At 41.7% G+C, this 15,954-nt stretch overlaps 1 protein-coding gene across 1 annotated transcript in view; it reads left to right on the forward strand.

The window, feature by feature from the left end:
* The window catches only part of LOC145960329 (uncharacterized), a 30,489-nt gene extending 14,535 nt beyond the window's left edge, over window positions 1-15,954 (forward strand). Inside the window, exon 3 of the mRNA XM_083079708.1 lies at window positions 15,684-15,954. Coding sequence (XP_082935834.1) covers window positions 15,684-15,718 — 35 coding nt within the window. The 3' untranslated portion in view covers window positions 15,719-15,954. The remainder of the gene's footprint in view (window positions 1-15,683) is intronic.

The following is a 15,954-nucleotide window of genomic DNA, read 5'->3' on the forward strand; positions in this document are numbered from 1 at the left end:
AATTTTTCTACGAAAGCAAAGCTGATTCGGTTGCAGATCCTAAACAGCACTTTAAAATATATTTTTATTTTACCATTTTAGATAAGCCACCATTTTTATTTTACCATTTTAGATAATTTTACCATTTCACATAAGCAATTCTCTTGATCAAAGGTTTGAATTAGTAAATGAATGTGAGTCTCTGTTTAGCTTTTTATATGGTTTTAAAGGAATGGATAATGACGCCTTAATGAAATCATGTATGGATCTGGATGTAAAATTCCAGTCAAATGAAAATAATGTGTTAAAAAGGGATTTAGATGGTATTCAGTTATATAATGAAATATTGTCGTACCGGGAAATTTTCCCTGACGCATCGTTATCGACCAATCCCCTTCATATTTTACAAAAGATCGTAGATGTTGATTTAATACCTTGTTTTCCAAATTTTACTATTGCTCTGAGAATTTTTTTAACACTGCCAGTTTCCGTTGCGTCTGGCGAGAGAAGTTTCTCAAAACTCAAAATAATACTACGATGTCCCAGGAAAGACTAAGTAGTCTTGCACTTATTTTTATTGAACATGAAATATCAGAAAGTATAGACTTGTCAGAAATGATAGACGAATTCGCATCTCTAAAAACCAGAAGGGTTATTTTGAAAACGTAGGTACATTTATTTTGTTATTTAATTTTAGAATATTTTAAAAGATATAAAGATTATTTGTGTTTTTGTTATTTTCTTTATAGATAATTATTAAAATAAAATACATAACACATATTTTATAAGTGAAATTATTTGTTTATCCTATCCTATATGAAGTACGAGTATTTTTGTATTTTACCAAAATTTAATTTTAACGGGGCGGCGAAAAGTGGGTTTGCACACGGGCGGCCAAGTACCCAGGACCGGCACTGGATTTGAATATAAATTTATGAGCTAAAAGATCCGATCTAAAGCGGGCCGGACCAACGCAGGACTCCGCATATACAACGTTGCATGGTATGGAGCGCCTAAGGCCAATGCAGTACCTCAAAGCCCTACGCGACACACGCTCAAAGCTCTCCGTGAGGCTCTTATTATGGAATGGGAAGAGGAAAGAGGCGTAGTCCGAGGTTCCCCTGCTCATGGCCTTGTATATGTTTAACAGTGTTTTAGGATTGGAACCTCACCATACTCCCCTGAGAAATTTTATAATATTAGCCAGCTTCTCACATTTGTTAATAATATATTTAGCGTGAAGTTGGCCAGTGAGATGGGACTCCAGGAGAATGCCCAAAAACCTGCAAGAAGGCACGGGATTAATATTAATGTCCAAGAGAATGGTGAAATTCATGGGATTGATCTTTTTTTTCCTAAATATCATGAGGGCCGATTTGGGGGGAGAAACCACCAGGCCCCTACTAAAAAGAAAGGCCGAAAGAGTGCCCGCGGTCCGTTCAAGCGATAACAGGGAGGGCTCAAGATCTGGAGACCGCTTATAAAGAGCGATGTCGTCCGCGAATTGAACCATACGGCAGCCACCAGACAGAAAGGAGTCACATTTAGACAAGTAAAGATTAAAAAGCAGCGAGCTCAAAATCGATCCCTGAGGAACGCCCTTATGAAAATAAAGCGTCTCCGTCAGGTCTCCATACGATAACAACGAATTGCAACTCTCTGAGACACGTCAATTGATAGGCAAACCAACATAGTTTAGGCGGAAGGCCTAAGTCAATGAGCTGAGAAGTCAAAATAGAGGGGATTATATTATCGAATGCTCCCTGAATGTCAAGAAATAAGCAGACCGTCGATTGTCTAGTAGTAAATCCGTGATGGATTTCAGTGGTTAATATGCTTAGATTATCAAGGCATGAGGTTCTCTTGCGAAAGCCGAACTGGAAAGAAAGGAGAATAACGGATGATTCCACCCACCAACCCAGGCGGTACAAAATAAGTCTTTCGAGCATCTTAAGGAGACAGGAGGTTAAGGAAATAGGACGAAGTTTACCAGGGAATGACTTAGGGATGAGGAATACTAAGGAATGTCGCCAAGTGTTCGGGAAAAAATCAGAATCAAAGATATTATTAAGTACATTGAGTAGTATGAAAAGATATTCGTCCGGTAGGAGAGAAAGCATTTTGTTATCTATCCAGTCAAAGCCGGGAGAAGTACAAGTTTTTAGATTACGAATAACCGAGGTTAATTCTTGAATGGAGAAAGGGTAATCGAATGTTTTGCACGAATAGTCTTTAGGAAAATCATCAATAAATGAAAAAACGCGGTGAAAAACGGATGGCGGACAGAGAGAATTAATGGAACTTTGAATAGAATTTGAGGGATGGTGATTAGAGGTGGGGGGAGCAATAGGATCCTCAAAATGACGGGATCTAAATCGTTTAATAAATTGCCAAAGATGGGAGATGGGAGTGCTCGGGTTAAGATTGAAGCAAAATTCCCTCCAGCCTCTTCGCTTTTCTGTTCCCATTCTTCTGGTTATCGCTTCCTGCTTTTTGAAAGCGAGATAATTTGAAAAGGTGGGATATTTTTTGAGAGTGGAAAGAAGTCCACGTCTAGCGTCCACCGCCTCCTGGCAGGCTCCGCTCCACCAGGGGGCTGGCGGGGAGAATCTACCTCCCCCCGGGGGCCGCCCCGGCGGACGAGGCTTCTCGGAATTGGGAGGCCATTGTTGAACAAGATGCTCTGTGAAACAGAAATATTTTTGGTTAGGATTTAACGAAGGAGCCTTCAGAGATTCCTCTAGCGAGACCAACGAGGAGAGGAAGTTTTTAATAAATTGTTCGTCAAGTAATTTAGAATGTCTGATTTTATGAGAAAAGAAGCTCTTCCTCGGAGGAGTGCGGTTGAAAAGAGTTGCTATAAGGTAGTGATCGCTGAGGAAGGTGTCGTCAAGAGTCATCTATTCACAAAGACCGATAGATGGAAAAATAAAGGTGAGATCAATCGCCGAGGACCTCTGGCCAGGGCGTGTTAGAAAGGTTAGAGAGCCATTATTAATACAAGTGAAGGAGGCTTTAATAGCTGAAGAGAGCAAAAGCTCACCCTCATTGTCCGAACGTTCGCTGCCCCATTCACAATGGTGAGCATTAAAGTCACCAACTAAAATGACATTTGTAAAAGAGAGACAGAATGTAAAAAGGGAATTATATTCGTCTAAGGAGAGGGAGCCTTTAGGATGTCTATAAATAGAAATAATAGTCAAGTCATAGTTATTAAAATGAATAGAAATAGCCTACTGTCGAGTCTGCCTTCAAAGGAGATGGTATTATTAATATAAGAATAAGATAAAGAAGAATGAACCGCCAAAATAAGACCTCCTTCAAATCGAGATGAGGAGTCCTTGCGAAAAGTGATAAAATTATGGAGAAAGAAACGAGAACTAGCAGTTAATCATGTCTCAGAGAAAGCCAGCACATCGTATTTTTCAAAAAGGACCGAGGCCACCCCAAATTTACTCGAAATAGTGCGGCAATTCCACTGAAGGATGGCCAAGGATGAAGGGGCCAGTCGATTGGAGGAAACCGGATCAGACATCCTGGGAAGGGCCATGGGAAGAGAGTCTGACATCAGGCGTCACGGAAAACTGATTGGCAAAGCCGCCCACCATGTCATGGAGGTTCAGCATCTTGAGTATAGGCTCAAGTTTTTCAACAAGAATACAAATTAGTTGCAAGGGCACATCCAACTGCGACGGCTCAAGGCCGAGAAAACGCTGGATTAGCGAGAAAAGAGGTGGAAGATCAAACCTCGCATCAAGGACCACCCCATTGCCAGAGGCAGAGGGGGTCCTGCCATTAGAGTACAGAAGAGGGGGGGAGGACCCAGAGAAGAAGAGCCAACTCTCGAAGAGGACCCCAATGTCATTGATCGAGAGGGCGGGTAAGAGGGTTCATTATTATTATAGTCGTGTGGTTTGGTCTTTGATTTAAAAAATTTTCGTTTAAAATCAGAAGAAGTTTTAGCCAGAGTTTAAAAAGTCGGAGGAGCAGGAAGACGAGGGCGGAGGCACGAACCTACATGTCGAAGAGTCATCCTTCTCGGGAGGAAAGGAGCCCAGCACCCGAGAGTAGAGCTGAGAGGGGAGAGGGGCAAAACGTTCCCGAGAAGTCAAGGAAGAGTTTGGAAGTCCAGGAAATTCTTTGCTATATTGCAAGGAGAGGCTCCCCTGTGGGGCAGTCACTTGACCACGAATGCGAGATGCGGCCTCAGAGAGGGGGACATTCTCATGTGCAGAGAATTCCCTTATCCTTCTTTGAAGTATATATTTAGGGCATGCAAAATTGGAAGCTCTGTGTGGTCCTCCACAATTTATAACAGGGGCACAGTCCTTCTTGAGACAGGTCTCATCGTCACCGTGCCTACTGCCATCACAATCCAAACAGCGAGCATGGCTCTTACATTGAGCACCAATGTGTTCAAAACGAAAATAAGAGAAACATAATGAGATTTTCGAGACAAAAGGGAGAACAGGATACCTCAACATATACAAATATATGCATTCCGGAAGGGCCTGACCTCTAAATGTAACCAGTATGGTTCGAGAGGGAGTCAAATTATAACTATTATTTACATTAATATTTACATTAGACTGTGTAGAAGAGAAAGAAGGCAGAGTGCCCCCCTTCCGTCTGCCCAACCTCTGCACAGAGAGCACCGTAACTCTGGAGTCAAGGCCCCTCAGGATCTCCCCATCAGAAAGATTGAGTGGAACACCGCGAATAATACCCTTTCTGTGCGATATAACGGAATATACACATGATATCTTTTTTCTATTAGAGTTTGATTGGAAATTAATCTGTTGGCTGCCTCTCTAGTTTTGAATCGAATATTGATTTTTGAGAACCTAATCTTCTTTAATTCAAGAATATCGTTTTTATTGGTTGCGTAAAGGAGGCGACCGACCGCAAGGGGGTCGATAGGAAAGGAAGAAGAATTATTATTATCTTTGTGAACAATGACATCGAAGGGATCAGAAGAACTAACATCATATGTATTCTCGCACGAAGGGGGGAGATCCTAAGAGCCCGCAGAAACAGCGGTGGAACCAGAAGAAGATGAGGCATAATTAGCCTTACCTTGTAATGAATAACTATCCTTTTCACCCAGGAACCTGACGTTTACTCACAGACGAGGCAGTACTTTGATCCTTTTTCCTTTTATTAGGTCTCGATTCCGCTCCCAAGGAGCACGCTCGAAGATCAATGTCCACGACGGGTCCGCGACGAGGGAATCCGATTGCACGATTGTTGACTGAAAAATAGACGTGGTTTCATTAGAGCTAGCCTCCATCTCAATCTCTACGACAGAGCCGGTAGACGGAGAGAAGGGAGGGAGGGAATGAGCTATTAAATCGAGTCTGTCCTCGTCGCTAGGCTCAGTCAAGTCAGAAGCAGAGCGTAAAATAATATCATCTTTGTCACATTGATATGAAGAAGAAGGATTATTAATAGAAGTATTTATGGGGCCTTGAATGGACATGATAGAAAGATTACAGACCGTACACTCGCCGACCGATGCCACGCGGTCGGCCGATCAAGATGGCCGAGGATAACGTGGTGCTATTATGCGCAAAAATTAGTTACGGCTAGTATGAAGAAGCCGAGTCACCAAGGGTGAAAATATTTTACAAGGGTAAAAACAATTCGCAATGTACTGAGTCCACACAATAGCGAAACAAAAGCACTCCCTGAGATGCGGGGGAGGTTGTTAAAGAATACTTTATGACTAGAATAATTGAGCACTACAAGTAACATGTCCACCACAGTCAAAGGTCCGAACGGAAGTCCACAGGATCGTGGTCTGTCCCTGAGGCATTATCACCACTGCTACTTTCGCCTCGGCCAGGGGTAACAAGAAATACACAGACGGACTCCTTAGGCCGAGTCCATAGGGGGACTCAAGTCAGCAGCGCCACCTCAGAGCAAAGCACCCAATCAGCCTCTGATTGGGAGGCAACGACAAAGACTACGGCCACACAGACGGAATTGACCGAAGAAATCAAGGATCCTAATAATAACAGCCTAGGGACTCTAAAGACCACCAAAGCGGCCCCTCATCTAACCTACCGGGAACGGTTGTACAAACGGTACTTTTCAGGACCAAAACGAAAACCTTGTAAATAGTAGCGTGTAATAAACTCTGTACATAGATCATACGCTTTCATAATTGTGCGTATCCTTCCTACTTGCGAGCGTGCAAACGAGCGACAGCGCAACCTACATGTTGTAACTTTCTCAGCTTCATTTTGCCGCTATCAGGGAACACTCGCTAATAGCTGAAAAAATTCAGGGAACAGCGTTTACTCCACAGCGAACTGTGAATGACTACGTGACCTCTATTCGCGGTGATTTTTTCGCTACATGAATTGGCATCTATAGGCTTATATCAGAGAGAAGCCTGAGGATGCGTCCCGATAGAAAAAGAAACAACGGTATGGAATAGTAATAAAAAAGTAAGTATATATGATGGCTAAGAGTGCATCCAGAAAGAAGACTGAGAGGTGTCATGGCCCGCTTTTATTTTTTTTAATTTTTTTATTTCAATATATAGACATGAGGTAGCTTGGGAAGTACCTATCCAGCTAATCTCGATTCCAAATTACATCGATCACATTATACAGGGTGTCGCAGACCACCCGTATCAGCCGAATATCTCAAAAACTGAGCGCGGCAGACAAAAATATTTCAGACGAAAGTTGTAAGGTTTCAAGTAACGCATTACATGGCGATATCAGTATGACCTTGAAGAGTGTTGTCAAGGTCACGTAAAGGTCACCTTGAATTCTGTAAATGGAACCCCCTATTTTTTATTACTTATTATTGTAGCTTATCTCGAGAGCTTTCCAAAACACTATAATGAAGTATTTCTTCATTGGGTACTTTTCGAGTTATGAGGCTTGAAATAATTTCTTAATTTTACATAAACCATAAAATATCTAGTAAAATATTCATTTCTCGATTATCTTACCTTAATACTTTTATATACAAAATAATGAGAGTAATCAATTGGTGTAAAGAAAACAAAGTTGTTTTTAAGAAAAAATATGGAATTGTTAATTGCAAATTACATATTTTTTCTTAAAAACAACTATGTTTTTTCTTTACACCAATTGATTCCTCTCATTATTTTGTACATAAAAGTATTAAGGTAAATTAATCGAGAAATGAATATTTTACTAGATATTTTATGGTTTATGTAAAATTAAGAAATTATTTCAAGCCTCATAACTCGAAAAGTACTCAATGAAGAAATACTTTATTATAGTGTTTTGGAAAGATCTCGAGATAAGCTACAAGAATATGCAATAAAAAATTGGGGATTCCATTTACAGAATTTAAGGTGACCTTTACGTGACCTTGACAACACTCTTCAAGGTCATACTGATATCGCCGTGTAATGCGTTACTTGAAACCTTACAACTTTTGTCTGAAATATTTTTGTCTGCCGCGCTCAGTTTTTGAGATATTCGGCTGATACGGGTGGTCTGCGACACCCTGTATATATACACGGTGAGTCATTTTAATCTATAATCCCAATTATCTCGTTGGCAAAGCATGACAGAGAAAAAATTTTCCCACAAAAGTTGTTTGTTTCTTTGGGGGCCATAAGATGGCACCATTGGTTTGACCTTGAAGAGTCATTTGAAGGTCACGTGAAGGTCACCTTCAATTTCTTAAATGGAACCTACATTTTCTCATTACATATTCTTGTAGCTTATCTCGAGAGCTTTCCAAAACACTATAATTAAGTATTTTTCTCTCAAGTACTTATTGAGTTATGAGGCTTGAAATAATTTCTTAATTTTACATAAACCGTAAAATATCTTGTAAAATATTCATTTTTCGATTATCTTACCTTAATACTTTTATGTACAAAATAATGAGAGGAATTAATTGGTGTAAAGAAAACACATAGTTGTTTTTAAGAAAAAATATGGAATTGTCAATTGCAAATTACATATTTTTTCTTCAAAACAACTATGTGTTTTCTTTACACCAATTGATTCCTCTCATCATTTTGTACATAAAAGTATTAAGGTAAGATAATCGAAAAATGAATATTTTACAAGATATTTTACGGTTTATGTGAAATTAAGAAATTATTTCAAGCCTCATAACTCAATAAGTACTTGAGGGAAAAATACTTATTTATAGTGTTTTGGAAAGCTCTCGAGATAAGCTACAAGAATATGTAATGAGAAAATGTAGGTTCCATTTAAGAAATTGAAGGTGACCTTCACGTGACCTTCAAATGACTCTTCAAGGTCAAACCAATGGTGCCATCTTATGGCCCCCAAAGAAACAAACAACTTTTGTGGGAAAATTTTTTCTCTGTCATGCTTTGCCAACGAGATAATTGGGATTATAGATTAAAATGACTCACCGTGTATATATATATATATATATATATATATATATATACATATATATATACAGGGTGATTCAAAATAACCCCATTGTTCTGGTAATGACACATTCTTGAATCAATTCTAAGACGATTTTTCCTTTGGCAAAATTTCGTCCGAAGCTTAGTTTTTGAATTATTAAAGGAAGTAGTTAACGTACGATTGGTCGGATACAAGAGGCAGGCAAGGTTGGCGCGATTCACCGTCAGACGCGGGTGCTTATGCGGGGCGCCTGCTGCGATCAGCTGGTCGCTATACGCATACAGACACACATCCGAACACATACATTCTCTCTCTGTCTGCTGTCTGTCTGTCTGTCTGTCTCTCTCTCTCTCTCTCTCTCTCTCTCTCTCTCTCTCTCTTTCATTCGCTCACTCGCCTGTAATTTTTTCTTTTTTTTTTTTACGAGAGAGGGGAAAATGCATTTTATGCATATCCACCGGTCGATCCAGTGAGTTATGTGGGACTCGAGTACCAAGTCGAATTACCAACTCGGTACTCCCTACTAAAAACCCCTCTCTTTTCACGAATTTCCTTTGACACACTGTCCCTCTGACTTCCCGAGATCTGTTTTCACATAACGTCAAAAAATAGTTATTATTACTTGTTCGATGACTTTTGATGTATTGCTGTAATTGCTTGAAGGAGAAATGAATTTTCCGATAGATCGTACGTTCTCAAATTTAACGTAGATATCACGTTGCAAAAGACAAGAAATCCACACTAAATTATTAACTGAAAGTTTTTCTTCTTTCATGAACTGTATTCTTTTATAAACTTTAACGTAATCACATTTATTTACTCACTCGATGAGACGAGAAATTTACTAATGACTATCACTAATCACTATTAATCACTGTCGAATAATAACTGTTGGCGATTAAAAATCACTCGATGAAAGAAACACGCGCGGACACGTTATTACACGACGCGACGACGCGACAATGCGACGATAATTACTCGGCGACTGCAAGCAGTTTTTTGTCATGGCAGGTTGCGGTAGATTAAGGTACTACTGGCGCTATCGAACGCGATCATGTGTTCGATTGAAGAATGCGGTAAACATAATAAACATTTAACATATTAATATTATTATTATCATGAGTGTGATATCCATACATCGTATGATATCTATTTAAAAATTAATTAGATTAAATAAGTGTTTTTAAAATATTTATTACTTTTACTATTATCATATAAAATATTAATATTAAATATTTATTTAACTATTTTATCTATTTATTTATTTATTTATCTATTTCACCTATTTATTTTTAACTATTTATTATCAATGATCGAAAATCGGTCATTGATAATAAATAGTTAAAAATAAATAGATGAAATAGATAAATGAAAAAATATTAATTAATCGCGTTTTATTCTCTCTTTTTCTTGTGTTTTTAATTGCAAAATAAGATACTCCATACATTAAAAAATTGGTCGCTCTTAAAAGAGCGGATTGTTTTTGAACATTTATAATAAATGTTCGAAGTGGCCCCCATACATTCTAACGCAAGCTCTCATGCGTTTCAATAAATTTTGTTGAATATTTTCCATTACGTCTTTTTCTATGGACCATATGGAATATCGCAATCTTGTTTCTAAATCTTCTACATCTTCAGGGAGCGTTTTGTAGATCGTTTCTTTGCAGTATCCCCAAAGAAAAAAATTCAATGGATTTAAATCCGGGGATCTTGCAGGCCAACGTATCGGACCATATCGGCCCATCCAACGTCCAGGAAACTTGTTGTTTAGAAAAGTTGTCACAATCCTGGCATTGTGTGGACCAGCACCGTCTAGTTGAAATATAATTTCTTCTCTTTCCAAAAGCGGCACTTCTTCTAGGACATCTGGTAATTTATTCTCCAATAATTCCAGATATGCTCCGCTGGTTAAAATATCCGGGAGGATAACTGGGCCCAGTATTTCTGTTCCCATAATTCCAGTCCAGATATTGAGCTTCCAACGAGTCTGAAAATTTCTGACTCGTGTAGCTCTGGGATTTTCTTCGCTCCACAAATGCATGTTATGTGGATTAAATATTCCTTCTTGTGTAAATAGCGATTCATCGCTAAATATTATACGAGAAGGGAATCTAGGATCTCTATCCACGCTCCTGAGAAAATTTTCGCAGAATATTCTTCTCAGAGGATAATCTTCTGGTCTTAAATGTTGCACGCGGGTATAATGATAATCGTGCAACTTTTCTTCTCGTATATCCTCTGTACCGTTGAATATGAGAGATTGTGCTCTCGAGCAATAGTCCGAATACTTGTCTCAGGCTCTTGCTCGACAGCACGAACCACTTCTTCGGTATTCCGCAAATTTCTTGAGGTTCGGTTTCTTCCAACGTCGTGTTTATTCGGGAGAACATTGCCCGTTTCGAATAATCTTTGGGCTGCTCCGAGTATAACATCAGGCATTGGATGTCTCGCCCGATTTGGGTATAATTCGGCGTATCGTCTTGCAGCAACGTAATGCTGCCCGTCGGATGCACCGAGTGACATTATCATGTCGTAATATTCTTCAATCGTATAACTTGCCATGTTCTCTTAACTCTTCTTCTAACAATCGAGCGATTATTGATTTCAATATCGATCGTCTCTCTGTATTTATACGATCCTCGCGGGGGTCCATGCCCCCTCCGCGCCTCCCGCGACGAATCCGCGACCCGCGACCCGCGACACGCGACAAGCGACCCGCGTACTGACAGGACATGGTTGTTTTGGAAAGTACCTGCGTCAAATAAACCGCGAACTCACCACAGCGTGCCACCATTGCCCCATCCTCTGCGACACGGCGCAGCATACCTTCGCAGATTGCGAGGCGTGGAGCGTGCAGCGCCGTGCACTTAGGGGGGTAGTCGGGGAGGACCTCTCACTGCCGGTCCTGGTGACCAAAATGGCCGGCAGTGAGGAGGCTTGGAGGGCCGTCGTCACCTTCTGCGAGGAGGTGATGCTGCAAAAAGAGACGGCGGAACGTATCCGCCGTCAAGAAATAGCTGCATCACCAGCACCAGTGGGGGGGTGGCGGCGGCGACCGCGGCGAGCAGCACCAAGGAGAAAGAGCCGGAGAACGGCGGGGATGCACCAGCACCCCCCATCCTCTTCGGCTCCTCCAGTCAGGAGGAGCCAAAGAGTGAGGGCGCTCGCGAGGGGGGTTGTATTCCCCCCTATACAGGGGAGCTGAGACACGGGGGGAGGCACGTTAACGCCTCCTCCATAGTCTTCCTCTACCCGCGAGCGCCGTAAAGTAATAGATGGGATGGCGAGGAGGTGGGAGGAGGTACTACCCCTTCCCCCTCCTCACAATGTCAAATGCTCGGCACTGAGAGAGGAGAGGGAGCGTTAAACGCTCCCTCTAGCCCAATTTAGGGCGGAGCTAGAGAATAAGGGGGAACTGAGAACCCCCGCCCAGGAACGCACGGGGTCGTCTGCGGACGGCCCCAGTACGATTCCCTCTGGACCCGGTCACCGAGGGCGGGGGCCCGAGGTGATCAAGTGGGTCCACGAGGAAGGGGGGCGGACGGCGTGGCCCTGTCCGCCCACAGTTAGGAAGGAGGGGGAGGGCAATGCCCTCCCCTGGGAAAGAGACCCGGCGGTTAGTCCAAGACCGCCGGGTCATATGCGCGGAGGGGATCCACAGCCGGGGATGCCGATGTATTGCATCCGCCAGTTCCAGGTCCCCGCCTGCCCCTCCAGACGCGCGGAAGGCCACTCCTGAGGTTTTAGCGGGTAAACCGGCGGACCGACACTTGGTACGACCGGGAGTCCCGCATAACCCTCGACCCCCGGGGGCCCCTTTTGAAGAATGTAACCATATATTTTTCAGAAGAATGACTGTGATTGATCAATAACATCTAGTAAACTATCCTGAAAATTCTATAAGAGTTATCTGATAATGATGATTGTGAGGTGACCGTGAGGTTTCCCGAAAAATACTGAGTGTGAGGTTTCCGAAAAAGACTGACTGATATTGACTGACTGATTGATTGTGATTCGTTCAAGTTCGCGCTTATATATCGTTTTTGGATTACCCTCTCCTAGGGTGAGGAGCTGGAGAAGTTAACGAATAGAAACTCTCGTTAGATTTCCATCGTCTCTTCCTTGCCCCTTCTTATGGGCATTTAGAACAAATGTAACAAATCAGAATTTTATTACATTCGTTCGCGAATAGGAGAGCGTCTTCCGAAACGGGGAGGCCTAGGATTCTCAATATCGGAAGTGACAGTAATTTATGTCTTTCTAAGTGCAGAGTGCATCTGCTAAAGACAAGAGATGACTTTTATTACCCCCTTGAAATTAAAATAGGTTCATGTGTCGCGTCGCGACATCCGGTCACTCGCGTTTTCATGATAGTTTCTTTTATTTTTTATAGCCTCTTGAGATTTTATGAAGTTCTAAGTGATAGGAAAATATCAATTTCGATGACTGGCTGGCGCCTTGACTGTGACCGGATGCTAATTCTTATGATTTTATAGCCCGCTAACATCTGGCTGTTTTTGGAGCACTTACTGAGAATCCTATTCCAATTTGTTTGACATTAACAATTTTTTTAGAATCGTGCACGTGTGCACCGGTCATGGGAAAGAAAAGAATCGTGAAGTCCCTTGGACGTAACATAATTCTTGTAGCAGATATCTGAAACCAAGAGATTTGAAGCAATAAATAAATAAGAAAAACTAGAGCTAAGGATGGCCAGTCGTCAAAACTTAGAATTTCTAAACAAAGATCGCAATCGGAGCCGTCATGAAAAATCTTACGAGTTAGTACTCCACATGTGGAGCTAGGAAATCGGAAACCCTTCTATTGAAACAAAAGGCCCTGCAGTACCCTAGGCAAGCTATCAAAAAAAGGGAAAATAAACAATTTCTCGGACTTTGACAGGCCACCCTTAAGTGCTAGCCGAAGCGCGAGGAAATTCTCGCGAGTCATAAATTTGTCAATTAACTCTCCACTCTCCGCTCTCCGCTGGATAGAGCTAAGTCTCAAGCCGAAGGGCTCAACCAATTAAAAATCTTAAGAACCGCCTTTCCTCCCAAAAGAAAACCTCCTTATCCCTAAGAAGGAAGTAATCAAAAACTACCCTATTCGTCAAGAAGGAATCCTACTATCCAGGAGGAGGAGCTATACACAAAAACTCGCGAGCTGAAGTCGCGCAGACATAGTTTTTCTCAACAGTTCCGTCGTAAAAACGAAAAGTTCGTCAGTCTGTTATCAACGAAAATTTCTTTTTCCGCACATCATTTTAAGTTTCGTACTTCTCTCGCACTAATCAATTCATTGAACACGCGAAGTGCAAGTAAGTGAAGTGCTACACTCTGGATCAACCGAACCATCCATTCTGCAACTGCGGAACCAGCCATCTATGCAACCGAGGTTCAAGCTCCGTTCTGATTTCTTTAACTTTGCACTTCAACGCTCGCCATAAGTAGAAAGTCTAATCTCTCTTTTATTTCTTGCGTCCGTTGATTGTCACTTGTGAAGCGATCCTTAGATGTTTGAAAAATATTAGTTCACATATCCCTAATGTAATAAGAATGTACAAAATAATAATAATAATATCGACGTCCTAAAACCTCACAACAATTCCAAACCATCAATAATAATATCCTAACACTCTCCCCCCCTTATAATTCATTCCCCTCTATATTCTCCTTTATTTGTTTTGGATTATCCCACCGAGCTCCGCAAATACTTTTCTTCATCTGCTCTGGATTGTTGTATAGCGATCTGTGAATATTTTATTCATTTTGGATTATTGTACTGGGATTCGCAAATACTTTTTCTTTATCTGCTCTGGATTGTTGTATAGCGATCCGTGAATATCTTATTCACTTTGGATTGTTGTACTGGGATCCGCAAAATCTTTTCCTTCATCTGCTCTGGATTGTTGTATAGCGATCCGTGAATATTTTATTCGCTTTGGATTGTTGTATTGGGATCCGCAATTATTCTTCTTCATTTACTCCGATAAACCTGAGGAGCAATCTCTAAGGATCGTCTCTCAACATAATAAGAATAAGACTAGTCAGTCATAGTTAATCATCCATCCCCATATTTAAACCGCGAATATTTATTTTTATTAGTGGCGCGTTATAAGTCGCGATCAGTCGTTAAGCACAGGCGGTATCGTCGGAACAAGCGGTTAAGGAAACAGTTGGCTCCGACATTAGGGAACCCTAACGATAACGGTCCCATAGATAACACGGCTCCCGACTCAGGCGTTAACGATTTAAAACGGCATCACACACTCTCCTACCCACTCTCCCCCAGTCCCTATACCGAACTACTTCCTTATCTCCTCCCCAGGGCATTCTTCTTCCTTCCCCTTTATATCTGCTCCTGGTCCCGTCCCGTCGTTTCCTCCGGCCCCCCGATCTCCTACCCCGACTTCCCTGGAACAATCTCTTCCTCCTGCTTCCCCATCTACCTTGCCCTTTGAATCCTCTCCTTCACTTCCCCCTGCACCTTAGCTAGAATCTCCCTCTGCCTCCTCCATACCTGTTATTGCGACCGACAGCCACAGGTACGGGCGAGGGCCTGTCAGACGACGTAGCAGAGCCGAGACCAGCGCCGCGAGAGAGCTTTAGACGGAGGGAGCGCGGTCGACTGTAAATAAATAGAGTTAACCAATATTAGTTTTAAGAAATTAATTTAAGGATCCGAGTAACTATTGGTTTGCAAACAGGGTGGCGTTACAAACGTAAAGCAATAGAAAAAGCAGACGTTCATTATGAGATAGGACGGGCGGACGGTTGATCGATAAACGAGAGACAATAGAACGCGCGGGTCAGATCGCGGAACTGTTGAATTACAAACGTCTCGCGTGCATGACTGTATACCAAATGGTAAAAATGGTAAAACGGTAAAATGGTCTGTCGGACGGACGCTTTTATCGAATGGACCGCGGTTTCTCCAACGAACGATTCAATTTGTTGCTGCGTGCGATACTAGCGTTCAATTACTTTTGCAAGACCGTAATATCGTTACCCGGATAATCAGTTGTTATAGTTTTTGTGATTTAGCATTAAAGTTACAGTAGCATTATTTGATTAAAATATCTTTTAGTCTATATATGTATATATCATAGTTATACGCGAGTTTATTATAATATTTTAAGTTTACGTTTTATGACAGCAGGTTTTATATTTTTAATCTTATGTTTGCGGTTTATGTACGATACTTTTTGCCCGCAGTCTATGAATGTAATCTAATTACTGGGAGCAAGGAATTTTTAGTTTGTGTCAGAAGCGCGAAGATTGTACGATGCAAGTATAACCATGGTTGAATTACATAGGAGAAAGACCCAACATCCGAATGACATATGTATAAGAATGGAAAAGGACACGTTAAGATTATATGTCTGAGAGCGGCGTGAATGCGCGGATGTCAGCATGAGAAGTGACGCGATTGACCGGAGGCGTCGCGGCGGGAGCGTCGCCGTAGTTGGTCGGCCGACTGGTGGGGCGAGCACCAGAGATCAAGGGTATAATAGGAGGAAGCGCGAGGACTCGAGGGCTCATTCAGCGATAGAGTCTCAACGCGTTAACGTGTGTAACGAAAGTCGC

This window comes from Camponotus vicinus, unplaced genomic scaffold, assembly GCF_025532165.1.
Source record: "Camponotus vicinus isolate PSW18456_S1 unplaced genomic scaffold, iyCamVici1.0 SCAF_10, whole genome shotgun sequence".
NCBI classification, from domain to species: domain Eukaryota; kingdom Metazoa; phylum Arthropoda; class Insecta; order Hymenoptera; family Formicidae; genus Camponotus; species Camponotus vicinus.